Below are 26,831 nucleotides of genomic sequence, written 5' to 3'. Positions count from 1 at the left end.
CATGATTGAGCAATATATCAGTCTTTAGTTTTTAGCAAATGGTAAAATTCATACCTGAGCACACAGATCCAAAAAAATTTTTAGAACATCAAAGAAGGTTATTGATTAATGTTCATAATATTAGATTCCTCAAGGAAGTCCGCCAGTTTCATCATTAAGACAATTAAAAATACATAGAAATATGTACTTGAGAAGCTTCTGCTGTTTGGTCAGTTTCAGGAAGAAAATATTTATCTTAATAGTTTCAAATTCCTTTCTACTCCCAGTAGGGAAGCTCATTCAGCAAATTCTAATAATGTTTTATATTTTAGTACATTTTACAGATCTGTAAATACTTTCTCCTTCATAATTTCCTATACTCCTTGTAATAAGTCATTTTAGTAAGCACTTCCAAATTCACTTACTACAATTATTGTTTCTACTCTTGCCTATGGCCTCCCTGCCCCCGCATATTTTTCATTGAGGATTTTTTTGGGGGGCACGGGGAGAAAGCACTTTTTAAAGTAGCTTTTGATAAATAGCAGTCCCATGATAGAAGAAGGATTTGGATTTCAAACTCAAGCTTCACTAATCCGTTTTATGCCAAGAATGAGTGGCAGGGAGCCACTATATAATTTACAAGGAAATTTGCAGAAGGCTTCCTGTTTGAGTCTCTAGGCATAATTAAATAACAGCCTCCTGCTGATTTGGCTGTTTTCCCTCCAAAGCCTTAGAGTTGCCCTGACTACACTTACATCTGCTTGCGATGTCCGGCTGCATAGCAGGTACTAATACTGGGCAATAAAACAACTGCTAGATTTGGGATTTGTTAGAATGTGGAGGGATTTTCCGCTTAAATATGAAAGAAAGAAAGCTGAAAAAAGAACACAAAAAACCGGGAGGGCAAAAGGAAGGATGGAAGAGAGGGAGGGAAAAAAGGAAGAAAAAGGAAAGGGAAGAGAGTAAAAGAAAAGGAAGAAAGAAAAGAACAGTAAGTAGAAAGAAACGTAAATAAGGAAAGAAAGCAACTGAAAAAGACCAAGAACAAGAAAAAAGTTGGAAGGATAGAAGGAAAGAAAGAAGTAGAAAAGCAAAGTAAACAAAATGGATGAATGGAAAGAAGGAAGGAAAGAAGGGAGAAGGAAAGAGAAGAGGGGGTTCAAAAAATCAAGAAATCCAGGTTAAATTCTTTCGATTAATACTCTGTATGTATACTATGAACAAAGAATGTCACCTGCCATATCAATAAAAAAGGATGTTGCAGCCATCAAGCCATCAGCCACTGTAGTCACCCCCTACCCCACCACTGTGCACCCTGAGGGGATTCAGGTTGGAGAAAAGCAAGATATTGGCCCTAGATAGTTAAGGTGCATATCAAAGGAACAATTTCAATGAGCCAGACTCTTGCATCTTCCCATACATAGAAAAGCACTAAATTCATTAACTTGAGATGTCTGATTTTCTTTAATTAGCAGTAATCTTTCGATGTTCTAACTACCTGGTTTTTGCTGTAAAAACTCCTATGTATCCAGGGACCCCCCTTACCTCTGCGGAGCAGCCCCTCAGAGCTACCTGAGAGGCTGTCTTCTGGGCTTAAGCCCTCAGAAAGTCCACCGAATAAACATAGTTCTCAACTTTTAGGTTGTGCATTTTTTTCAGTTGACAATACACATATTTATATGTAAATGTACACATGCATAGAGGTACACATATGTGCACATATTTGTGTATATATATACATGCGTATGTTTGTGTGTGTGACTCCCAGTAGCCTGCATTTTGTTTTTGTTTTTTTTTTTTAGCCTGCATTTTTTAACTTAATGGCTTAATCACCTTGTATTGGCCGCTTTCCTTCTCTTGCCTGGCTGCAGTCCTGGTCTGATTCCTTCCTCGCATGGGTACACGTCTACCAGTCTGCCTTCCCCTCTGCACCAACATCCTCATCCTGCGGGCTCTAGCCCCCTGGACTGCCTCCTTGGCTGTGTCTTGATGCACCTGGGCTCTGTCACTTCTGGGCAGACTCTCTGCCCCACTAGATCCTATCTTATGGCTTTTCATTGACAGGGAAGGAAGGGAGCCCCATCTATTATTCATGTCAAAGTTGTGTTTAAAACACAAGTCAGATCATGTTACTCTTCTCTTAAAACCTCCCAATGTCTTCTCAGCACAAAATAAAACCCCATTTCTTCCTGTGGCCACATGGTTTACCTGATATGGTACCTGCTGCCTGCCTATACTCAGACTCCGTTTTCTGCCCCCTTTTCTCTTACTTGCTACACTCCTGCACAACTGCCTTTTCTTTTGATTTCAAAACACACCAAATATTCCTACATTAGAGCTGTTACATTAGCTGCTTACACCTAGAATCTAGAAGAGCCATGAACACACCTACTTTTCTAATGTGGTATCTCCAGTGCCTAGCAGGTTTTCTGGATCATAGCAGATGCTCAACGAATGTCTGTTTAATAAATGGAAGAATACGCCAAGCAGATATTATTTTTCTCATTTTTAGATAAGAACACTGAGGCCCAGAGAGATTCTATAATGCACGCAAGAATGAACAGCCAAGGGGGCGGGGATAAATCAGGAGTTTGGGGTTAATATATACGCATAACTATATATAAAATAGATAATGAATGGGGACCTACTGTATAGCACAGGGAACTATACTCAGTGTCTTGTAGTGAGCTGTAATGGAAAAGAATCTGAAAAAGAATATATATATATATATATATATATATATATATATATATATATACACACACACACACACATACATATATATGTATGTATAACTGAATCACTTTGCGGTATACCTGAAACTAGTACATTTTAAATCAACTGCACTTCAAAAAAAAAAAAAAAATAAGAAGAAAAAAAGAAGACACAGCCAGCAATCAGCAGGTCTGAGGCTAGACTCCAGGACCACGGCTAGTCCTGATGACACCCCAGCTGCCTCTCGACATTAACTGGTGCCATCACAGACCCGTGTTGCGTTTTTTTAACTTTGGGGCAAGTAATCACTTTGGGAGTGATGTGTGTAATGAAGCCATTGCAACTGCTTGGAATGTTTCAATAGGAGACTGTGTTCTGTGTCCACCCAGGGCAAGTTCATCGGGATGCACTCTTGTGCCAGAGGCAAGCTGTCATCTGCAGACATCGACAATTGTAAGTAGCCACAGCACTGTCTAATTACTTTTCTTCTACACCTACGTTTGAATCTTTACTCATGTCTCATCATGCAGATTTGCTTGAAAAATCCCGGGTGGTTTTCCAGCAGCCTGGAGAGAGGAACTACCATATATTCTATCAAATTCTGTCTGGGAAAAAAGAACTTCATGGTAAGTGTATTATTCTGGAGCTGAAGTTCATTCTAAAACAAGAGACAATAGTCAGATTACTGGAACTGGAAAAGTGCTGTTTAATGTCTCCTAGCCTCTTTAGGATTCAGTTTGTTCATCCTAAAACTTAAGAAATTGAACCAGTTATAGAACCAATGTTCTGTAATTTTACATAGGTAGAGAGTAAATGGTAGCACTTTTTTTCACTTTGGTAGTATTTGGAGGTGGGTAGGATGTGCAGCAGAGGTAAATGTGTGTGTGTGCGTGTGTGCACACATGCTTGTGTGTGTGTGTTTGTGTGTAAAAAGCATTAGATAATTTTAAAGCCTTAAATGACTAAAACCACTAATCATTTAAGTGGGTGCTAGAGACCAGAGGCCAGAGGTGGGAGACATCACCATGGTGTTTAGTGGTTAATGGGAGTTTTATAAAGAAAGGAGGACTTGGGTTGGGATACGGAGATTGGGAAGGGGATGTAACCAGAGTAATGTGTGGAGGGTATTTCCGGTAAGAGGAACAGTGTACGCAATGTCAGGAAAAGGTAAGGCAAGATCAGGGAACAGAGAGACCAGATGAACTGGAGGAAAGGATTTTCATAGAGGAATAGTAGAGGTTTTATTCTGATGGTGTCTGAACTCAGGAAGTTGGGAGGGTGTTGTGTGCATGTGTGTGTGTGAGTGTGTGTATGTGTGTGTGTTCCTGTGTTTTGTGGGGCGGGATGGGGTAATAGGAGGTCGTAATTTGTTGAGGGCAGTGGCAGTTAGGCTGGTGTGATGGGCAGGATAGACTGGAGGCAGAAATACTGAGGGAAGTGATTGCAATAGTCCCAGGATGAGATGACAAGACAGTTGTCTAAGGCACTGTCTGTGGGAATAGAGGGCAAGGGGATGGGCTCATGGAAGAATAGAAAAGTCTAGGCAATGATAAAATGTAGAAAGGAGGGAAAGTGTTGAGTCAAAAATACTCCCAAGTTTGCTAATTTGACTAGGGTAAAAGTAGTGCCATGAACAGAAGTGGAAAAGCAACTTGTAGGGTAAGAGAACGGACTTCCTGTATTCACTCAACAAATATTTATTGTGGGGCTGCTATGTATACACTGCTTTTTAAGCATGGAGGATAGAGAAGTAAACAAGACCCACAGGGCCCTGCCCTCGTGAGCTTACATTCTAGTATGGAAGACGGTAACAAACAAGTAAACAAAGAAATATATAATTTCAGAGAATGGTAGGTCTATAGAGAAAAATAAAGTGGGTGAGGAGATGGAGTGAAATGGGGTTTGGATGATGTTGTTTTATTTTATTTTTTTAACATCTTTATTGGAGTATAATTGCTTTACAATGGTGTGTTAGCTTCTGCTTTATAACAAAGTGAATCAGCTATACATATACATATATCCCCAATTCTCCTCCCTTTTGCGTCTCCTTCCCATCCTCCCTATCCCACCCCTCTAGGTGGCCACAAAGCACCGAGCTGATCTCCCTGTGTTATGCAGCTGCTTCCCACTAGCTATCTATTTTACATTTGGTAGTGTATATATGTCCATGTCACTCTCTCACTTCGTCCCAGCTTACCCTTCCCCCTCCCCATGTTCTCAAGTCCATTCTCTGTCTGCATCTTTATTCCTGTCCTGCCCCTAGGTTCTTTAGACCATTTTTAAATTTTTTTTAGATTTCATATATATGTGTTAGCATACGATATTTGTTTTTCTCTTTCTGACTTACTTCACTCTGTATGACAGACTCTAAGTCCATCCACCTCACTACAAATAACTCAATTTCATTTCTTTTTATGGCTGAGTAATATTCCATTGCATATATGTGCCACATCTTCTTTATCCATTCATCTGTCGATAGACACTTAGGTTGCTTCCATGTCCTGGCTATTGTAAATAGAGCTGCAATGAACATTGTGGTACATGACTCTTTTTGAATTATGGTTTTCTCAGGGTACATGCCCAGTAGTGGGATTGCTGGGTCATATGGTAGTTCTATTTTTAGTTTTTTAAGGAACCTCCATACTGTTCTCCATAGTGGCTGTATCAATTTACATTCCCACCAACAGTGCAAGAGTGTTCCCTTTTCTCCACACCCTCTCCAGCATTTACTGTTTGTAAATGGCCAATCTGACTGGTGTGAGGTGATACGTCATTGTAGTTTTGATTTGCATTTCTCTAATGATTAGTGATGTTGAACATCCTTTCATGTGTTTGTTGGCAATCTGTATATCTTCTTTGGAGAAATGTTTATTTAGGTCTTCTGCCCATTTTTGGATTGGGTTGTTTGTTTTTTTGATATTGAGCTGCATGAGCTGCTTGTAAATTTTGGAGATTAATCCTTTGTCAGTTGCTTCATTTGCAAATATTTTCTCCCATTCTGAGGGTGTCTTTTCATCTTTTTAATGTTTTCCTTTGCTATTTTATTTTATTTTATTATTATTTTTTTGGCTGCACCACACAGCTTGCAGGATCTCGGTTCCCTGGCCAGGGATTGAACCCAGGTGACACGGCAGTGAAACCCTGGAATCCTAACCACTAGGCCACCAGGGAACTCCCAGGAGGTTATATTTTAGATAGAAGCGTCAGATAAGACTTCTCTAAGAAGGCAATGTTTTGGGAATCCCCTGGCTGTCCAGTGGTTAGGACTTGATGTTCCTACTGCAGGGGCCCGGGTTTGATCCCTGGTCAGGGAACTAAGGAACTAAGATCCCGAAAGCTTCTTGGCAAGGGAGGTGGCGGGGAAGAAGAAGGCAATGTTTTTCCAGACACCTGGATGAGTAAGAGAACAAGTAGGCAAAGATTTCCAGGAAGAAATTTCCAGGAGGAAGTAACAGTGAGTGCAAAGGCCCTGACGCAGGAATGCATTTGGTTTATTCTTGGTATAGAACAATGGCCATCGTAGGGGGCAGAATGGAGGGATGGAGGGTGTAATGTACGGGCAGATAGGCTGGGTCAGACCAAGCAGCACCTTCCAGGTTATGACGAGAGTTTACATCTCGAGTGCTATGGAAAGTCATTGGAAGGGGAGATTGACAAGCTGATTGGATTTCAAAGGTATTGCATCTGTCACTGAGGACAACGGTACTCCCACAGGAGTGACTGTGGGATGAGATTGGAGATCCAGGTGAGCAAATTGATGGGGAACAATCCCCCCCAGCTCATTATGCCTAGATGAAGTATGGTATAAATCCAGCAGCATTTTGACTACGTGGTCTTCAACTCCAAATTGTTCTCACCAAATGGAGAAAGCTCTACAAACTGGACAGTTATTTTTGCCATGGGTGCAGCTGGTGATAAGAAAGCAGCATCTACTCTCTTTCACACCTTCCCTCTACCTAACCCTGGAACAGGTTGTTTTTGGGTTTTTTTTTTTGTTGTTTTTTTTGGTCTTCCTTTGACTAGCCCTGCCAAATCTAACATTCTTGACACTCATTTCTATGCTGTGCAGGGTATCTGACACATAAGGTCCAATGTGAGTGCCAACAGTGACTGCAAGATTTTTTGGAGCTTCTCTGTTTACTAATAGAACCATCTGAAGACTGGGCTGCTATGGAAAATTCATGCTTATCATGAATTCATGTACTTTGGTCAGTCTGTGGGCTGCTGAAATTGATTAGTGTACAAAGGCTGACATCTGGTGGTGCAAGTTGGGTATTGTCAGTTCATTTGTTTATGGCACTAATTGTCATTCTTTGGGGGTATTTAAAAATTTTAAACTCTTTCTATTCATGGCTGCCAAAGAAGAGCTTTAGAGTGTCCTGAGGAGTGACACAAGATGGCAGAGCTTAGCAGTATGAGGACTGTGTCCAAATTTCCAAAAATAGGAGCATTTGTGTATGACAAACGAATCGGGTGTGAAAAATGACAGCAGAGGCTGGCCACCCACTGAAGGAGCCAAGGAAATGGAGTGATGTGTCATCCCAGAGCCAGTCCTCATTTAACCTCTACCTGTCCTGGAAGATCTCATCTCCCCTTTCCTTTCAGTTAAGGCTGATCCTTGTTCCAGGTACAGCTAGAACCCACTTCCCCAGTCCCTTCAGATAAGGCTCCTTGAAATCCTTTAGTTCTCAACATCATCTGTATATCTTGGTCTGGCATATATCTTCCTTTTTCTCTTCTTTTATTTGATGTTTTTCTTTATATTTATTTATCATGCTCACTCTTGCTATTCAACTGTTGTGTAAACTTCAGGAGGGGAGGTCAGGAAACAAGTCCTTGACTCTTAGAATCCTTGACAGTTTGCCTAATACTCTGAGAACTCACTCCATAAAGTGACAGTAATACACAGTGGTGGTTGCCAAGAGGTGCGCCTGAGAATGTCTGCTGGTGCCCTGAATGCCTCTGGGGAAGGAAATGGTCAGAGTCTGGACCTCCTATTCTGGAGCATATTCAGTTTACCCTCTTTACCCATTAAGTCTCTCTTGAACTAGTCTCGTATCTTTACTCACTTTCTCCCCACTGGTTATTAGCGGGCATAAGATGTGTGTATGATTGTGCAGATTGTGTGCTTCCCAACTCCAGAGAATGCAATTCAAACCATAGACTATGTGAATGATTCTTTCTGAAGTTGGGCAGTGCACAACCTCTTCAGCTGTACACGGCAGCACTGAGGAACAGGTAATGATGGGTGATGTGGCATAGAGGCACTAGCTACAGAACTTCACTTGTGAGATCCTAAACTGTTTATTTTTGGCCCAGTGTCAGCTTCACTCCTTTCCATAGTGAGCACTGTCTTGGAGAACATTCAGCCATTCAGAAAGTAAAATTTAATGTCAGGATGACATGAAACAAAGCCTTGAGTGATAAAACACTCACCCTCAATGGGTTCTCTGCATCTCCTACTGGAGAGTGGGCCATAGAAATGAACCTGTATAACGGTTGACACCTGCACTTTTTGGAATTGTGAAGCAGTTGACTTTTACCTTTAGCATCCCCTCATCCCCTCTCTTTCTGCCCTACCCCCAAACTTCCTGACACACCCCCTTTCCCCGTCTGCCTCCTCCCGTCCTCCAGGTGCCCCAGCCTGGTCAACTATCTTCCGTGTGGGCCCTTACTGGCCTAGACAGTCTCTCTGACTCCAATAGTGTCTCATAAAAATGCATTTAGTTTTTTTTTCTCATTCTCTCAAGGCCATTTCCCGCGATAGAAAGAAATTAATTAAATAAAGGAATCCCCGTTTACATGATACTCCTCTGAGATAACCTCAAGGCTCAAACCAGTTAAAATGTACTGTTCCTTGAAAATAAGTTTTGATAAGGCCCAGGGTGGGGGAGATGTTTGATCTAAAGGCCTTTCAGAGTTCCTCATTCTTGCTTCTAGCCTTGACGTTCTCTGGAACCACCACTTTATGCTGAGGGCAGCTGCTCCAGGGAATGGTTACCATTGCGGCAGCCATGTTTCCGGTTGTAAGGAGATAGAAGGAAAGTCCATCGGGCGTGCTGAGTGATGTGCAGAAATGATGCATCTGGAAGCGGGGAGAGGCTGAGGGAGAAATGCATATATAACACTTGGGCTCACCATTCTGTCTTATTACCAGCCCCCTCCTGAATCTTGGCTCTTTCCTCCACCTGGTCCTCTCGTCCTTGGGCATGTGGCCTTCTTGCCCCCTGCTCTGTCTCCCTCTGTGTTTGTCCAGTGTTGAGCTTGCACAGAAGTAAGATCCTCCTTCTGTCTATGACAAAGGAGGAAATGGAATCCCGTCATGTTTACTCATACAGGTTTCAGTAGTGGATGGCGTAGTCTAACAGAAACACTAGAGACTGTATTCTATATTCATTTTATCATTAATTTGACCCTGGGCAAGTAGTGAGCCTTTCTAGCCTTCCATTTTCCTATATTTACCATGCAGAAAATAATGTCAGATATAGCACATTTGATCATCATGACCAGGATGAAAATGATCAAAAATGACATAATAAACATGAGAGTAAAATGAAAATTCTATAAAAGGTTGATCTAGAATGATCTAACAGGTAATTCGTGGCAAAGCAATCTTGGAAAGTAGATTTTTTTTTTTAACGAGTCGGCCACTGAAACATGCCCCACCCCCTAAAGACACAAAGCAGTGTTTCCTGCACTGTTTAGGTGTGTGATTCCTCTAGCCTCCTCGAGGGAAAGGACTATTTTAGTTTTGTATCCTTAAGTCCTCCCATAGCATATACCTATGGTAGAGAAAAAAGATTAAACAAATGCTTTGATTTGAAAGACATGGAGATGATGTCTGTATCTGAGCTGTGAAGGAGGTGAAGGTACAGGACACTGTAGCACCCAGATGTCTGGCCTGGGTGTGGTGGTGACACTCACTGGCATAAGGAACCACAGAAGAGGAATAGCTTCAGGGAAGATAAGGAAAACATCATCGATCTGGTTGTGGTAATGTTGGGTTTAAGCTACCTATGGCCGTCCACATTGAAATGTCCAATGGGAAGTTGGAGACTAGGTCTGGAGCTCAGAAAATAAATGTAGATTTGAGAGTCATCAGTAAAGTCATGAATGAACCTTGCAAAAGAATATATAAAGAGATTATTGACAGTATACAGTCGGGACAGTATTTGATACCCCTGCTGACTCCCTCTTCCTTGAAAATCTCCCCCCCTTGGCTTCTAGTATACCACCCTCCCTTGTTTCTCTCCTAAATCTCTGGGCATAGCTTTGCAGGTTTCTCTCTTTCATCCAGTCCATGACTCCAGAGTGCCCTGGGGTCAGTCCTTGGCTCTATCTTGTGGTGATAGATCATCTAGACTGACCGCTTTAAAGATTTCTATCTGATGACTTGCAAAGTTGGATCATGAGTCCAGACTTTTCTTTAGTATTTCAGACTGATAGCTAACTGACTCTTTTATGTCTCTGCTTGGATGTTGAATAGGTGTCTCAAACTTCATATGCCTACAACCTAGTTCCTGAACTCCACCCCACAAGACCTGCTCCTACCACAGTGTTTCCCAGGTTGGCTGAAGGCATCTCCATCCTTCCACTTGCCTGGGCACAAACCCTTGGAGTTATCCTTGATCAGCCTTTCTCCCACATTATTCTCATTTGTTCCATCAGCAAATCCTGTTGACTCTACTTTCAAAACCCAAGCTATGGCTACTTCTCACCATGTCTGTTGTTATTCTCCCAGTCAAGTACCATCATCTCCCTCCTGAATTAACCCTTTCCTGGTATCCCTGCTCCCACCCTGTCCCTCTGTCTTTAACCAGCAGCCATAGTAAATTAAAAAAAAAAAATCAGATCATGTCACTCCTCTGCTCAAAAACCTGTAATGGCTTCATATCTCACATAGACCAGAAATGCCGAAATCCTCAACATAGCCTATGGGGCACTCTTGATGCCTCTCTGACCTCGTGATCTACCCCTTCTTTGACCAACTGTAGCCTCTCAAAATCCCAGGCAACCTTCCACCCCAGGGCCTTTGCATTGGCTTTTTTCTTTCTGGAACATTCTTTCCCTACTTATCCATGATTATCTCCCATAACTCAAACTTGACCTTGTGGAGGCCTTCCCTGATCACCCTATTAAAAACTGCAACTCTGCATCTCCAGCACATTTTACTCCCTTTCCCTGCTTTTATTTATCTCCATAGCAATTACTATCTTACATGTCATATATTTTACTCATTTTTTTTTTTTTTTTTTTTACTTCTGTCTCCTCCTGTTGGAATATAAGCTTTATGAGGTCAGGAATGGGATTGTTTTCTCACTGATGTATCCCTAAAACTTACAATAATGTCTGGCATATAATTGGATCTCAAACAAATATTTGTTGATATAAAGTGAAGCATAAGGAAGACTATAAGGAGATTCCTGAGAAGTAGTAACATTTCAGGGACATTTGAATCACCACTGAAGTAAATACTTTAAAAAATTATTGTGAATTATATTTCTATTTAAGTTATATATTGTACTTACATTCAGCCTGATTTCTTTTGGGCTAGCCCAATTACTTTTATCCAATATCTTTATCAAAGTATTATTGACCTAAGTGTAAGTATTGACATGTGTATCTATGAGGTGAAACCATCACCACAATCAAAATAATGTACGTATCCATTCAAAAGTCTTCTCGTTGTCTCTTGTAATCCCTCCCTCCTGCCCATTCTCACTCCCTTAAGCCCTCCTCTCCTAACCCAGTCCCTAGAAAACCACTAATATGTTTTCTGTCACTAATATGCTTTCTGCAATCTATAGATTAGATTGCATTTCTAGAATTTTATAAGATGGAATCATGCAGTATATACTCTTCTTTTTCTGGCTTATTTCACTCAGCATAATTATTTTGAGATCCTTCCATGTTGCAGCACATATTCATAGTTCATTCGTTTGTTTGCTAAGTAATAATAAGCCATTGTGTGGATAGACAATGTTTTGTTAATTATTGATGGACATCTGGGTTGCTTCCAAATAGAGCTGCTATGAACATTCACGTAGCCCGATTTCTTTGTTTCTGAGATTTGGGGTTCAAGATATTAGAGCCTCACTTCATTGAGTGCTAAACAAAACTCTGATTGGCTCAAAAAACTTCACTGGGAGCGAGTGTCAGGCTTTAAGAGGTTAATGTGATTTGGCCACTTCGGTTGCAGATGTGCTGCTGACAGCTTGCCTTGGCTTCAGCTTGCATTATGCTTCCTGACTAAGTGAATCACGTCAGGAGTCTTAGACATATCAGAGGTGCAGCACTGAACACAGTAGCTGATTTATGGATCCCTTGAAAGACAGACTCAGCCTCCTAATAGGGAGGACGTGATGTGACAGGATTACACTGCTAATGTTCCCTGGGTGCTGACCCCAGGGTCGGCCTGCTTCCTAGCTTTTGAAGCTCAGGCCTGTTATAATTTACAAACCACTTTTTGTCCTCTGGCCCTCAACCACGTATCTAGGCCAAATTCCTGTTTTCAAAGTTTCACCAACATGCATTATCTGGTTTTCTTGCACACCAATTCAAGCTGCTGCAATTGAATCTGCTTTCAGATTTGGCCTGCCTGGTCTTCTCTTGGGAGACATTAACACATGACTGACAAGTTAATAGAGGGCAGAAATTGATTGCAGAGGTTTGGGTGTAGAATATGGATTTTATTTTGGCTCGTTTACAAGTATGCTGTAAGCCGTAAGAGTAAACTGTGAATATTGGTCACTTATTTTCTAAAGCCTTGTGGATTTCTTTAAGCTGTTTAACTGATGGTTTTCCCACTGCAGATATGCTCCTGGTGTCTGAAAATCCCTCTGACTTTCACTTTTGCTCTCGTGGAGCAGTTGCTCTGGAGAGCTCGGATGATGCTGAAGAATTGCTGGCCACAGATGTAAGGCTTGTTAGTTATCAAAGTCTGGTAATGGCAATGAGAAATGAAAGAAAGCATCTCAGATCTCCTCTCTTCCAAAGGGTCCTGGAGAAGTGACCTTCCTTCCCCTGGGGGTGGAGAGTGGAAGGAGCCCCTGCAGGACGGTTTCTGTCCAAAGTTTTATACTTATTTATTTTGTCAATATAGTGACTTAGGTACATATGGAAAAGTAGGAAGATGCTTCAACTCAGTGACAACCACTGTTTTCAGTCTTTTTTTCTATTTGGGATTGTTGTTACATAGTTGTTTTGGTGTTTTTTCTTAAATCAAAGATTATAATCATACTGCATATGCTATGTGATATATAGTTTGCATTTTTGATTATTCTTAAGCATTTTTAGTGTTATTACAAACTTCATAAACATTTAAATGGATACTTAATATTTTATCAGACATTAATTCTATAGTTTATTTAATCATTCTCCTACTGTTAGACTCAAGGTTGTGGGTTTGTTTTTTTTTTCCTACTGTGGTGAATGTCTTTGTTGGTGAGTGCTTTTTCTATATATCAGAGTCACCTTATGCTAGATTCCTAAAAGTGAAATTACTAGGTAGGATTATGAATTTTTTATAGTCTCTTGATACATATTCTAAATTAACCACTAGAAAGATTGTACCGATTTCCATCCTCCTGGAGTGTGTGAGAACACACTTCTTACCATGTGCAGTGGCTTCCTAGGATGCTGTTCTTTGGTGACATGGTTTTTCTTTTCTTAAATACTTCCTTTTGCCAGTCTTTAAAATGTATCTGGAATAAAGTTGGGAGAACATATGGGATCCCAGAAATAAGCAACCTATCAGATATGGTGCTACTTTCTTCCATAACCATGAAAGGCAAAATAATTTAGCTCATATAGCCAGTTAATGATAGATTATTGGAAAGGAGAGGCTGGGGGCAGGGCAGCCAAGGAAAGTTCTAAAACTACTGGAAATTAAACAAGTCAAGTCATAAGGCTTCCTAATTCTCTTTTAAAGGGATAAGCAGGCTGCGGGTGACCAAGCACCAACAGGGCCAATTTGCATTGCTTTGAACAGAGCTGTCACACTTCACTTCAGGGCTGTGGTGATCTGTCTTCCTGGCAGCCCACAGCCCACTGAGTGGAGGGAGGTGTGACACACAGCGGGGGTGAGGTGCTTACTGCAGCCATTAGGCAAATGAAGACTTGCCATCTGCTTCTCTTTTTACAGCAAGCCATGGACATTTTGGGCTTTCTTCCTGATGAGAAGTACGGATCCTATAAACTCACTGGAGCCATCCTGTACTTTGGAAACATGAAATTTAAACAGAAACCCAGAGAAGAGCAAGTAGAAGCAGATGGCACAGAAAGTAAGGATTACTTTAAAGACATGGCATGTATGCTCTTCAAATCCCTGACCCCAGCCCTGCTCCCCTTTTCCTTGCAGTTAACCTCACCTCTTAGTTTTTGGAAAATGTTGAAATTAATCAGCAATCTCCCTCAGTTGCTGTTCCCCCAAATTATTCTCTCAGCCACCATTCTGAATTAGAATCCTTGTATCTCAGGATAAGACACATTCCTTAATTAATTATTGATGATGCCAGTAAATTTGCTAAACTTGGGTGACATAGGATTGACTAAGACGTAGCCTGCCTTCAGCATATAGACTATTGAGAAAAACAGAAAAAGGAACAAATTACCATGAGATGTACGAAGTGACATAATGAAGGTGTGAACAAAGATCTGTAGAATTCCAAAGCAGGAGTTTCCACTGGGTTGAAAACAAAATGGCTTCTTTTCCCTTTGTTTTTTATTCATATTCTAAAACTCTATAGTCATGCCTGCTTACCAAAAAGATCTATAATGAGTTATCTGTCTAGAATGATCATCAAAATAGAAAATCACAATTATGAAAAGAAGGAATCATAGTCGTAATTATTTCATTTAATATTAAAATTCCCGGCAATCGCAGCAAAAAGGGAAAAACATTCATTCAAATCTTTCAACAAATAATTTTTAAATTTTATATGTTTAATTGTGGTAAAATATACACAACATAAAATTTTACCCATTTTAACTGTACATATTAGTGGCATTAAGTACTTTCACATTGTTGTGCAACCATCACCACTATTCATCTCCAGAACTTTCTCATCATCCCAAACTGAAACTTTATACCCATAAAACAATAATTTCCTATTACCCCCTACACCTAACCCCTGGAAAATTTTAGTCTACTTTCTGTCTCTATGAATTTGACTACTCTGGGTACCTCATATAAGTGCATTCATACAATATATATTGTCCTTTTGTGTCTGGTCTATTTCACTCAGCATCATGTCTTCAAGACATGTTGTTACTAAGCGTCAGAATTTCATTCCTTTCTAAGGCTGCATACCATTCTATCGTATGTATATTCTACTTTTTGTTTATCCATTCACCTCTTTATAAACACTTGAGTTACTTCCACTTTTCACTAGTGTGAATAATGCTGCTGTGAACATTAGTGTTCAAATATCTGTTTGAGTCTGTGCCTTCACTTCTTTTGTGTATATACCTAGAAGTGGAATTGCTGGATTAAATGGAAATTCTATGTTTAATTTTTTAAGGAACCACCATATTATTTTCCATGGTGGCTGCACCATTTTCCATTGTCACCAGCAATGCACAAGGGTTCCAATTTTTCTACATCCTCACCAACACTTGTTGTTTTCTGTGGTTGTTTTTGTTTTTGGTTTTTTTTTGATAAGAGCCATCTTAATGGGTATAAGGTGGTGGTGTCTCATTGTGTTTTTTTTTTAAAATAGATCTTTATAGGAGTATAATTGCTTCACAATACTGTGTTAGTTTCTGTTGTACACCAAGGTGAATGAGACATATGCATACGTATGTCCCGATATCCCCTCCCTCTTGAGCCTCCCTCTCATCCTCCCTATCCCACCCCTTTAGGTCATCGCAAAGCACCAAGCTGATCTCCCTGTGCTATGCTGCTGCTTCCCACTAACTAACTATTTTACATTCGGTAGTGTATATATGTCGATGCTACTCTCACTTCACCCCAAATTCCCCCTCCTACCTCTGTCCTCAAGTCCATTCTCTATGTCTACATCTTTATTCCTGCCCTGCAACTAGGTTCATCAGTACTTTTTTCTTTTTTAAGATTCCATATATATGTGTTAGCATATGGTATTTGTTTTTCTCTTTCTGACTTACTTCACTCTGTATGACAGACTCTAGGTCCATCCACTTCACTACAAATAACTCAATTTCGTTTCTACTTATGGCTGCGTAATATTCCATTGTATATATGTGCCACATCTTCTTTAGCCATTCATCTGTTGATGGACATTTAGGTTGCTTCCATGTCCTGGCTATTGTAAATAGTGCTGCAATGAACATTGTGGTACATGTCTCTTTTTGAATTATGGTTTTCTCAGGTATATGTCCAGTAGTGGTATTGCTGGGTCATATGGTAGTTATTTTTAGTTTTTTAAGGAACCTCCACACTGTTCTCCATAGTGGCTGTATCAATTTACATTCCCACCAACAGTGCAGGAGGGTTCCCTTTTCATCATACCGTTTCCAGCATTTATTGTTTCTAGATTTTTTGATAATGGCCATTCTGACCAGTATGAGGTGATACCTCACTGTAGTTTTGATTTGCATTTCTCTAATAATTAGTGATGTTGAGCATCTTTTCATGTGCCTCTTGGCCATCTGTATGTCTTCCTTAGTGAAATGTCTATTTAGGTCTTCCACCCATTTTTTAATTGGATTGTTTGGTTTTTTTTGATATTGAGCTCCATGAGCTGTTTGTATATTTTTGATATTAATCCTTTGTCTGTTGTTTCATTTGCAAATATTTTCTCCCATTCTGAGGGTTGTCTTTTTGTCTTGTTTATGGTTTCCTTTGCTGTGCAAAAGCTTTTAAGTTTAATTAACTCCCATTTGTTTATTTTTGCTTTTATTTCCATTACTCTAGGAGGTGGGTCAAAAACGATCTTGCTGTAGTTTATATCAAAGAGTGTTTTCCCTATATTTTCCTCTAAGAGTTTTATAGTGTCTGGTCTTACATCTAAGTCTTTAATCCATTTGGAGTTTATTTTTGTGTATGGTGTTATGTAGTGTTCTAATTTCATTCTTTTACATGTAGCTGTCAAGTTTTCCCAGCACCACTTATTGACGAGGCTGTCTTTTCTCCATTGTATGTTCTTGCCTCCTTTGTTGTAAATTAGGTGATCATATGTATGTGGGTTTATCGCTGGGCATTCTATCCTGTACCATTGATCTATATTTCTGTTTTTGTGCCAGTGCCATACTCTCTTGATTACTGTAGCTTTGTGGTATAGTTTGAAGTCAGGGAAACTGATTCCTCCAACTCCATTTTTCTTTCTCAAGATTGCTTTGGCTATTTGGGGTCTTTTGTGTTTCCATACGAATTGTAACATTTTTTGTTCTAATTCTGTGAAGAATGCCATTGGTAGTTTGATAGGGATTGCATTGAATCTCTACATTGCTTTGGGTAGTGTAGTCATTTTCACAATGTTGATTCTTCCAATCCAAGAACATGGCATATTTCTCCATCTGTTTATGTCATCTTTGATTTCTTTTATCAGTGTTTTATAGTTTTCTGAGTACAAGTCTTTTGCTTCCTTAGGTAGGTTTATTCCTAGGTATTTTATTCTTTTTACTGTGATGGTAAATGGGATTATTTCCTTAATTTCTCTTCCTGATTTTTCATTGTTGGTGTATAAGAATGCCAGAGATTTCTGTGCATTAATTTGTGTCCTGCAACCTTACCAAATTCACTGATTAGTTCTAGTAGTTTTCTGGTGGCATCTTCAGGATTTTCTATGTATAGTATTATGTCATCTGCAAACAGTGATGGTTTTACTTCTTTTCCAATTTGTATTCTTTTTATTTCTTTTTCTTCTCTGATTGCCGTGGCTAGGCCTTCTAAAACTATGTTGAATAAGAGTGGCGAGAGTTGACATCCTTGTCTTGTTCCTGATCTTAGTGGAAATGCTTTCAGTTTTTCACCATTGAGTATGATGCTTGCTGTGGGTTTGACGTATATGGCCTTTATTATGTTGAGGTAGGTTCCCTCTATGCCCACTTTCTGGAGAGTTTTTATCAGAAATGGGTGTTGAATTTTGTCAGAAGCTTTTTCTCCATCTGCTGAGATGATCATATGGTTTTTATTCCTTAATTTGTTAATGTGGTGTATCACATTGATTGATTTGCATATATTGAAGAATCCTTGCATCCCTGGGATAAATCCCACTTGATCATGGTGTATGATGCTTTTAATGTGTTGTTGGATTCTGTTTGCTAGTACTCTGTTCAGGAGTTTTGCATCTATGTTCATCAGTGATATTGGTCTATAATTTTCTTATTTTGTGATATCTTTTTCTGGCTTTGGTATCAGGGTGATGGTGGCTTCATAGAATGAATTTGGAAGTGTTTCTCCTTCTGCAATTTTTTGGAAGAGTTTGAGAAGGATGGGTGTTAGCTCTTCTCTAAATGTTTGATAGAATTCGCCTGTGAAGTGAATTCTATCTATCTGGTCCTGGACTTTTGTTTGTTGAAAGATTTTTAATTATGGTTTCAATTTCATTACTTGTGATATGTCTGTTTATATTTTCTAATTCTTCCTGTTTCAGTCTTGGAAAATTGTACCTTTCAAAGAATTTGTCCATTTCTTCATGGTTGTCCATTTTATTGGCATATAGTTGTTTGTAGTAGTCTCTTATAATTCTTTGTACTTCTGCAGTGTCAGTTGTGATTTCTCCTTTTTCATTTCTAATTTTATTGATTTGCATCCTCTCCCTTTTTTTCTTGATGAGTCTGGCTAAGGGTTTATCAATTTTGTTTGTTTTCTCAAAGAACCAGATTTTAGTTTTATTGATCTTTGCTATTGTTTTCTTATTGTTTCTATTTCATTTATTTCTGCTCTGATCTTTGTGATTTCTTTCCTTCTACGGACTTTGGGTTTTCTTTGTTCTTCTTTCTCTAGTTGTTTTAAGTGTAGGGTTAGATTGTTTATTTGAGATTTTTCTTGTTTCTTGAGGTGAGATTGAATTGCTATAAACTTCCTTCTTAGAACTGCTTTTGCTGTGTCCCATAGGTTTTGGATCATCTTTTCATTGTCATTTGTTCCTTTGTATTTTTTAATTTCTTCTTTGATTTCTTCAGTGATCTCTTGGTTATTTAGTAGTGTACTGTTTAACCTCCATGTATTTGTGTTTTTTACAGTTTTTTTCCTGTAATTGATTTCTAATCTCATAGCATTGTTGTCAGAAAAGAAGCTTCATACGATTTCAATTTTATTAAATTTTCTGAGGCTTGATTTGTGACCCATGATGTGATCTATCCTGGAGAATGTTCTGTGTGCACTTGAGAAGAAAGTGTATCCTGCCACTTTTGGGTGAAATGTTCTATAAATACCAGTTAAATCTATCTGGTCTATTGTGTCATTTAAAGCTTGTGTTTCCTTATTTATTTTCATTTTGGATGATCTGTTCATTGGTGAAAGTGGGGTGTTAAAGTCCCCCACTATTATTGTGTTACTGTCGATTTCACCTTTCATGGTTGTTAGCATTTGCCTTATGTATTGAGGTGCTCCTATGTTGGGTGCATAAACATTTATAATTGTTATATCTTCTTCTTGGATTGATCCCTTGATCATTATGTAGTGTCCTTCCTTGTCTCTTGTAACATTCTTTATTTTAAAGTCTATTTTATCTGATATGAGTATAGCTACTCCAGCTTTCTTTTGATTTCCATTTGCATGGAATATCTTTTTCCATCCCTTCACTTTCAGTCTGTATGTGTCCCTACACCTGAAGTGTGTCTCTTGTAGACAGCATACATATGGGTCTTGTTTTTGTATCCATTCATCCAGTCTGTGTCTTTTGGTTGGTGCATTTAATCCACTTACATTCAAGGTTATTATCGATATGTATATTCCTATTACCATTTTCTTAATTGTTTTGGGCTTGTTTTTGTGAGTCTTTTTCTTCTCTTGTGTTTCCCACCTAGAGAAGTTTCTTTAGCATTTGTTGTAAAGCTGGTTTGATGGTGCTGAATTCTCTTAGCTTTTGCTTGTCTGAAAAGCTTTTGATTTCTCCGTCAAATCTGAATGAGATCCTTGCTGGGTAGAATAATCTTGTTTGTAGGTTTTTCTCTTTAACACTTTAAGTATATCTTGCTACTCCCTTCTGGCCTGCGGAGTTTCTGCTGAAAAATCAGCTGATAACCTTATGGGGATTCCTTTGTATGTTATTTTTTGTTTTTCCCTTGCTGCTTTTAATATTTTTCTTTGAATTTAATTTTTGTTTGATTAATATGTGTCTTGGTGTGTTTCTCCTAGGGTTTATCCTGTATTGGACTCTCTGTGCTTCCTGGACTTAGATGACTCTTTCTGTTCCCATGTTAGGGAAGTTTTGGACCATAATCTCTTCAAATATTTTCTCAGACCCTTTCTTTTTCTTTTCTTCTTCTGAGACCCCTATAATTCGAATGTTGGTGCATTTAGTGTTGTCCCAAAGGTCTCTGAGATTGTCTTCAATTCTTTTCATTCTTTTTTCTTTATTCTGCTCCTCGGCAGTTTATTTCCAGCATTTTGTCTCTAGCTCACTTATTCTTTCTTCTGCCTCCATTATTCTGTTATTGATTCCTTCTAATGTATTTTTCATTTCAGTTATTGTGTTGTTCATCTCTGTTTGTTTGTTCTTTAGTTCTTCTAGATCTTTGTTAAGGATTTCTTGTATTTTCTCATTCTGTGCCTCCATTCTATTTCTGAGATTCTGGATCATCTTTATTATCATTACTCTGAATTCTTTTTCAGGTAGATTGCGTATTTCCTGTTCATTTATTTGGTCTTGTAGGTTTTTACCTTGCTCCTTCATCTGTGACATATTTTTTTGCCATCTCACTTTTTTTTTTTTTATGAGTGGGATTGTGTTCCTGTCTTATTTGTTGTTTGGCCTTAGGCTTCCAACACTGGAGTTTGTAGGCTGTTGGGTAGAGCTGGGTCCTGGTGCTGAAATGAGGACCTCTGTGAGACCTCATTCTGATGAATATTCCCTGGGGTCTCAGGTTCTCTGTTAGTTTAGTGGTTCAGACTCAGAGCTCCCACCATAGGAGCTTCAGCCCAAACCCCTGCTTGCAAACCAAGATCTCGCAAGCCACATGGGGTGGCAAAAAAAAAAAAAAAGAGAGAGTACAATAACAAAGTAAAAAACAAATTTAGACTAGAAGACTAACAGATATATTAGAAAGAATATAAAAATAAAAATATAGATGAATCTACAACCAGAAGGTACAACTGTACCATAATAGTAAAAAAAGAGGAGAAGGGAAAAGAAAAAAAAAAAAAAGAAAAAGAAAAAGAAAAAAAAAAAAGGTGGGGGGGAGGCCTTAGCTGTAGAAGGTGGGGCCTAAGCAAGGGCGAGGTTTGGGCAGTGGGTGGGGTGTATGCTTAGGACCCACAGGGCTGGAAAATGCCCTGGGGGCTGTGGGGGTGTTGGGGTTTAGGCTCAACAGAACAGAAGGGGCCCAGGCGTGCCTCCCACACCCGTCTCAGAGGACGGGGACCTCACCTAGGAGCCCAGCAGGCTTCCTGGTTTCAAGTGGGCGAGACAAATGCCCTCTGCTCCTCTACTGCTCCTCCTGGAGGGCCCCTCCCGCCTGCCTCTCCTGATCTCCTGACCAACCTCCTATGTCCCCGGGACCAATGCGGCCAGGGGGAGGGGGGGGCGCCCTGGAAGGCAGGGGACCAGCCTGGGAGCCCAGCAGGCTCCCCAGGCCTGAGTGGCTGGGGCAATCGCCTCCTCTCCTGCTCCTCCTGGAGGGCCTCTCCCACCTGCCTCTCCTGATCTCCCCAGCCTCAGGGTCACTGATCCTGTCTGGCCTCCACTTCTCCTCCCCCCTCAGTACCCCCACATCCTACCAGTTCACTTGGGGGTTCCTCCCATCTCCTTGGGCATCAGGGTCCCCCACCAGCAGCCAGCAGGTGCCCTAGTTGTGGGGAGACATGCTCATTGTGGTTTTGAATTGCATTTCCTTGATGATTAGTGATGTTGAGTATCTTCATGTATTTATTGGACATTTGTATATCTTCTTTGCAGAAATATCTATTCAATTCCTTTGCCCATTTTTTGGTTGCATTGTTTGTTTTTTTATTGTTTAACAAATAATTTTGGGGGGCAGTCTGTGTGGGGGACTATTCCTGGTGCTAGAGATATACCTATGAACAAGATATGATCCCTGTCTTGATTGTCTAGTGTGGGAGATAGAAAATATATACATAAATGGACAAATATGCATGAAGTCAGAATGAAAAAATTAAAGCAGAGTAAAAGAATAAAAATAATAAGAGTTGGGGGTTATCGTTGATAGTGTGGTCAGAAAGTCCACTCAGAGAAGAGGACACTTGAGCTCCGAGGAAAATACAGTAAGGAAATGTGCCCTGAATATTGTGTAAACATCTTCTATATTAATATATTAATATATGCTTTCATGGCATCTTGCTGCCTTATTTTGCTGTTTTTGTTCTTGTTCATTTTTTTGCTTTTCCAACGCTTTGAAACAAAGTTTTTAAAATTATTTTTATTACAAAAGCAAGGCATAGTTATTAATTAGAAAATACAGATAAGCAAATGAAGCAAAGCATCTCATACAATCTCCATGGTGGTTCCTTCTCAGGTTCTTTACTGGAGCGTCCTCATCTTCCTTACTTCTAACTGCTATAGGGCTGCTGAGCTCAACTCTTGAAACTTTTCTCTGCTCATTTCTTAGTTGATCATCTCAAACTCAACATGTATAGAACTGAACTCTTCATCTCTTCCTGCCCCTTCATTTCTCAGTCTTCTTAATAAATGTCAACTGGATTCTCCTGACTCAAATCTTAGAGTCATCCTGAACTCCTCTCTTTCTTGTTGTCTCTACCTTTAAATATATGTAAAACTCACAACTACCCAAAATCACCATGTTCACTGCCACCACTTAGCCTGAGCCACCATTTCTCACCAGACTGTTGTGATAACCTCCTTACTGATCTCCCTGTCTCCACCCTCATCCCATCACTGTAGTTCTACATATTGCAGCCAGCAGTGATCCTTTCATAATGTAAACCAGCCCATGTTCCCTCCTCAGCGCTAGGTTCATGCGTGGCTTCCATCTTACTCAAAATAAACCCTCAGTCCTCATCATAGCCTCCTTCTTTTACCTCTCTAAATCTCTCTCTAATCCAATCTCCATATTATGCTTGATAATATGAAATTTATACTTGGTCTTTGTCCCAATATCTGGCACAGAGCTCTTAATTTGGAATTTCTTGAGTGATGAGAGCCATAAAGGTGTCTTTTATGTTAACAAGGTGACTTTTGGACTGTACCTATGGATAGGATCTTGTCACCACAAGAACTAACCCTGTGATTAGAGAGTTGGAACTTTCAATCCCACCCCTGTCAGAGCAGAGGAGCAGGGCTAGAGATTGAGATCAATCACCAGTGGCCAATAATTCAATCAACCATGCCTATGTAATGAAGCCTAAAAAATAAAATCTTAAAAGGACAGTGTTAAGAGATCTTCTTGGTTGCTGAGCATGTGGAGATTTGGGGAAACTGGCATCCTTGGAGAAGATGTGAAGCTCTGTACCCTTTCCTCATACCTTGCCCTATGCATCTTTCCCATTTGGCTATTCCCAGATTATATTCTTTTACAATAAATCATTGATTTAATAAGTAAAGTGTCTTTCTGAGTTCTGTGAGCCTCTAGCAAATTAATTGAACCCAAGGAGGGTGTTGTTGGAACCTCCAATCTGTAGCTGGTCGGTCAGTAGCCTAAGTGACAACCTGGACTCACAATTGGCATCTGAATTGGGGGAAGCAGTCTTGTAGGACTGAACTCTTAACCTGTGGAATCTGATGCTCTCTCCAGGTAGTTGGTGTAAGAATTGAGACATCCAGCCGGTGCCACAGAACTGCCTAGCGTGGACCCACGCACCTCAGTGGAATCAGGTGCAGAGCCCCCACCTACCCTTTCCCCATTCTCTCACTCCCCTCACTCAGCCCACGGGTCTCTTGGCTCTTTTGGGATCATTCAAGCTCTCCTGTTGCAGGACATTTTCACTAACTCCTCCTTCTATCTGGAACTCTTCCTAGGTATCCTCATGGCTGACTCCCTCACTTTGTCAAGGTGCCTTCTTGGATGTTACGTTATCAGAAAACCCTTCCATGACTGCCCCCACCTCCTTCTCATCATTCTCTATCTCCTTACTCTGAATATTTTTGTTTGTGTCATTCATACAGCTGTTTTTTATTGGGTGTCCTACTCCCCAGTCTCCATCAGATGTAAGCTCCATAGGAGCAGGGGCCTAATATGCTGTGCACTGTTGTATTTCTAGGTTTTAATACAGTGCCTGGCACGGTATCATAGTAGCCCTTACCGTAGTAGTAAATAATTATTTGTTAAATGAATCCTACCCACTCAGGGACATAGAACACATCCTTTGTGTTTTTCTAGTTGAGTGACTTTCTCACTATGCTCACCAATATTAGCAGTTACAATTTTCCTCCTGCCAGTTAGCCAGATTTTATTTTATATTTAAGTATTAATAAAGTTAACATTTTTGTAGGTTATTACCTATTTGTATTGTTTCTTTTTTGAATTTTTGTTTCCATTGTTAGCCCATTTTTAAAATTGAGGTACGGGATTTTTCTTATTGATTTCTAAGGGCTCTTAATATTGATATATTAAGCATTGGTAATTTTCCTCCCAGTCATTTAAGAAGGAATTGAAGGAGCTGGACAGATGGAGAAGAGGATGCAAAGGGGGAAGGGCCCCAAACCTATGGGGACATCCTTGCCTTTACCTCCTTCTTGAGTCCCAACCCCATATTTCTAACTTTCTACTGCATATTCTCCTGCTACCCTAAACCCTGCATGGCTAAAACTCAGTGTATCATCGCGTCCCCCAAGTGATGTCTTCCTGTTGACTTTTCTATTCATATTCACGGTACTGCTCTTCTCTCTGCTTCTCAGGTTAGAAACCTCTTGGTCATGTTTCTCAGTCTCTCTTTTTCCCTTTCCCGTTCCTAGTTTAGACTTTCAGCAATTTTGCACTCCAGTGTCCCACAGTGGGTTCACTTTCTCTGTAATCTCCTCACTCTCGTCTGTTTTACATGCTTCCACAATATTAATCGTTCTGAAGCCTGACTCTTATTATGCCATTTCTCTGCTAACAGCCCTTTAAAATATCTCCATTATTTAATTAATACCTTACAGTGGCATCAGATGTCTCCTGCGACCACAAATCACCCACATTTCTGTTTATCTCACTTCCTAACTTGTTGGTCCTATCCACCGTCTTTGACCATCGCTGCACTGCCTGCCTCTGGGCCTTTAAGTCATGCTGTTCCCTGTCTCAGAAATGCTTGTTCCCCCACACTTGCCCATCAAAACCCTTCTCATCCTTCAAGGCTCAGATGAAATGCTGTTTCTTTCTTGAAGTCTTCCCTGGTCATGCAGTCCAGAAGGGATCTCTTTCTCTTTCAAACTTTCATGGTACTCACGATTTGTCTCTTATAGGCAGTTGTTTTATTGACTTGCTATTTTTGCCTGTGTTTTATTTACTCTCATGGATTATAAACTCCTTGACAGCAAGGATTTTTGTCTTGTTTATCTATCTTCTTACTATAGCATCTAGCACCAGGCCTTGCACATAGCAAGTGCTCAGAAACTCAGTTCAATAAATTAAGGAAGTTTGAACAGCTCAGAAACTGTATTATAACCCTACATAAAAGACTAATTGAAGATCATTTTCAAAACCCTTTTTCACGTTAGCCAGATTGTGGTTTGACAAAAGTGGATTTTGTTTCTTTATATCTGGTTATTTACAGATCAGATAGAACTGGGATAGAATTGTCACACTGGAAAGGATTGCCTCTTGTTTTTCTCTACCTCCTTACCTGTTTTCAGGTGCAGTCAGACTTTGTTCTCTCCATCTTCTAAATGCACTTACCAAACCTGTCTACCCTTCTCTAGAGAGTAGTTCTCAAACTTGGTTGCACATCAGAATCACCTGGGGAGCTTTTTAATCCCTGAAGCTCAGGCCTCACCCAGACCAAAGGAAACCAATCTCTGAGGGAGGATGCAAGCATAAGGATTTGTTTTTATAACTTTCCAGGTGACCCCAATGTACAGACAAGGTTGCGGACCCTCTGAGAAGGACTGTTCTCAGACCCTCATGTGTATCAGAATCACCCGGCGAACATGCTAAAAAATGGGCCCAGACCCTAACCTTCTTCAGTGAGCTAGTCCTTTGTTCCTTTATGAGCTCTCCAGGCTATTCTAATCCACACCACCGTTTGAGAAACCCCCTCTAGCTAAACCTCTCCCAGGTAATATCATAAAACCTAAGTTAAAATTCATGGTTTTATTCACAAGGTCCTAGAAAATGATGTTTATTGATGGGAATTTCATAAAGCCTCTTTGGAGAACACATCAGGTTACATGTTGAAAATACGTTTACAGATGATGCTGTCTTCATGATGGCATCTCCTAAATGTCAGAAGGACATTTATTCATAGATTTAACTTTTAATGCAAATGAAGTTTTTTTTTTTTTGGAATATGATGACAACTATTATTTTCTTTAAAAAAAAAAAAAAAAAAGGAGAACGTGAGATGTCTAATGTACACCTGTGGGATAAATCCACTACTCCTCTGTCTGCATACCCTTGAGTGTCTCTGGAGTAGGTGAGAAATAATTCTGTAATGTTGAAGGCTATTTCTGTTAGAGCTTAAGGTGGGATACTGTACAGAGAATTTTGGTTTCCTTTGTTCATGGATAAAAATAGACTCAAAGGACTGTCATTAACACTGGAAAAAGGTTGTATGAGATTGAGACTATCGTTACCTATATTGTCCATCTGAATGCTTCCAATGCATAGAAAGTCGAACTCCTGTCTTTTTTTTTCCTGGACAGATATTGTGGAATTGTTCGTTGTTCACATTGTTGGTTACTATTCATCTCTGCTCAGATTCATCAGGTACGTTGCATTTCTCCCTTCCTTTGGAATAGTTTCATTTTGGGTTAGATGCTCTTTAAAGTCTCTTCTGCTTCAAAAAGTCTATGATTCTGACCCATTGGCTTCTCAACTTGAAATAATCAGGCTTTTGTCTCCAAACATGGCACTCCTAGCAGGAATAACTCAGCATA

The 26,831-nt window shown here is 39.9% G+C and overlaps 1 protein-coding gene across 1 annotated transcript in view; it reads left to right on the top strand.

Annotated features, from left to right (window-relative positions):
- The window catches only part of MYH15 (myosin heavy chain 15), a 205,282-nt gene that overhangs the window by 25,576 nt on the left and 152,875 nt on the right, over positions 1–26,831 (top strand). Inside the window, 5 exon segments of the mRNA XM_082393599.1 lie at positions 1,452–1,503; positions 3,029–3,147; positions 3,225–3,320; positions 12,507–12,610; positions 13,838–13,976. Coding sequence (XP_082249725.1) covers positions 1,452–1,503; positions 3,029–3,147; positions 3,225–3,320; positions 12,507–12,610; positions 13,838–13,976 — 510 coding nt within the window.

The sequence above is a fragment of the Balaenoptera borealis genome, assembly GCF_965194805.1.
Source record: "Balaenoptera borealis genome assembly, chromosome: 5".
Classification (NCBI taxonomy): Eukaryota; Metazoa; Chordata; class Mammalia; order Artiodactyla; family Balaenopteridae; genus Balaenoptera; species Balaenoptera borealis.
Note: the sequence above shows the minus strand (reverse complement) of the source record. Positions and strands in the feature narration are given on the sequence as shown.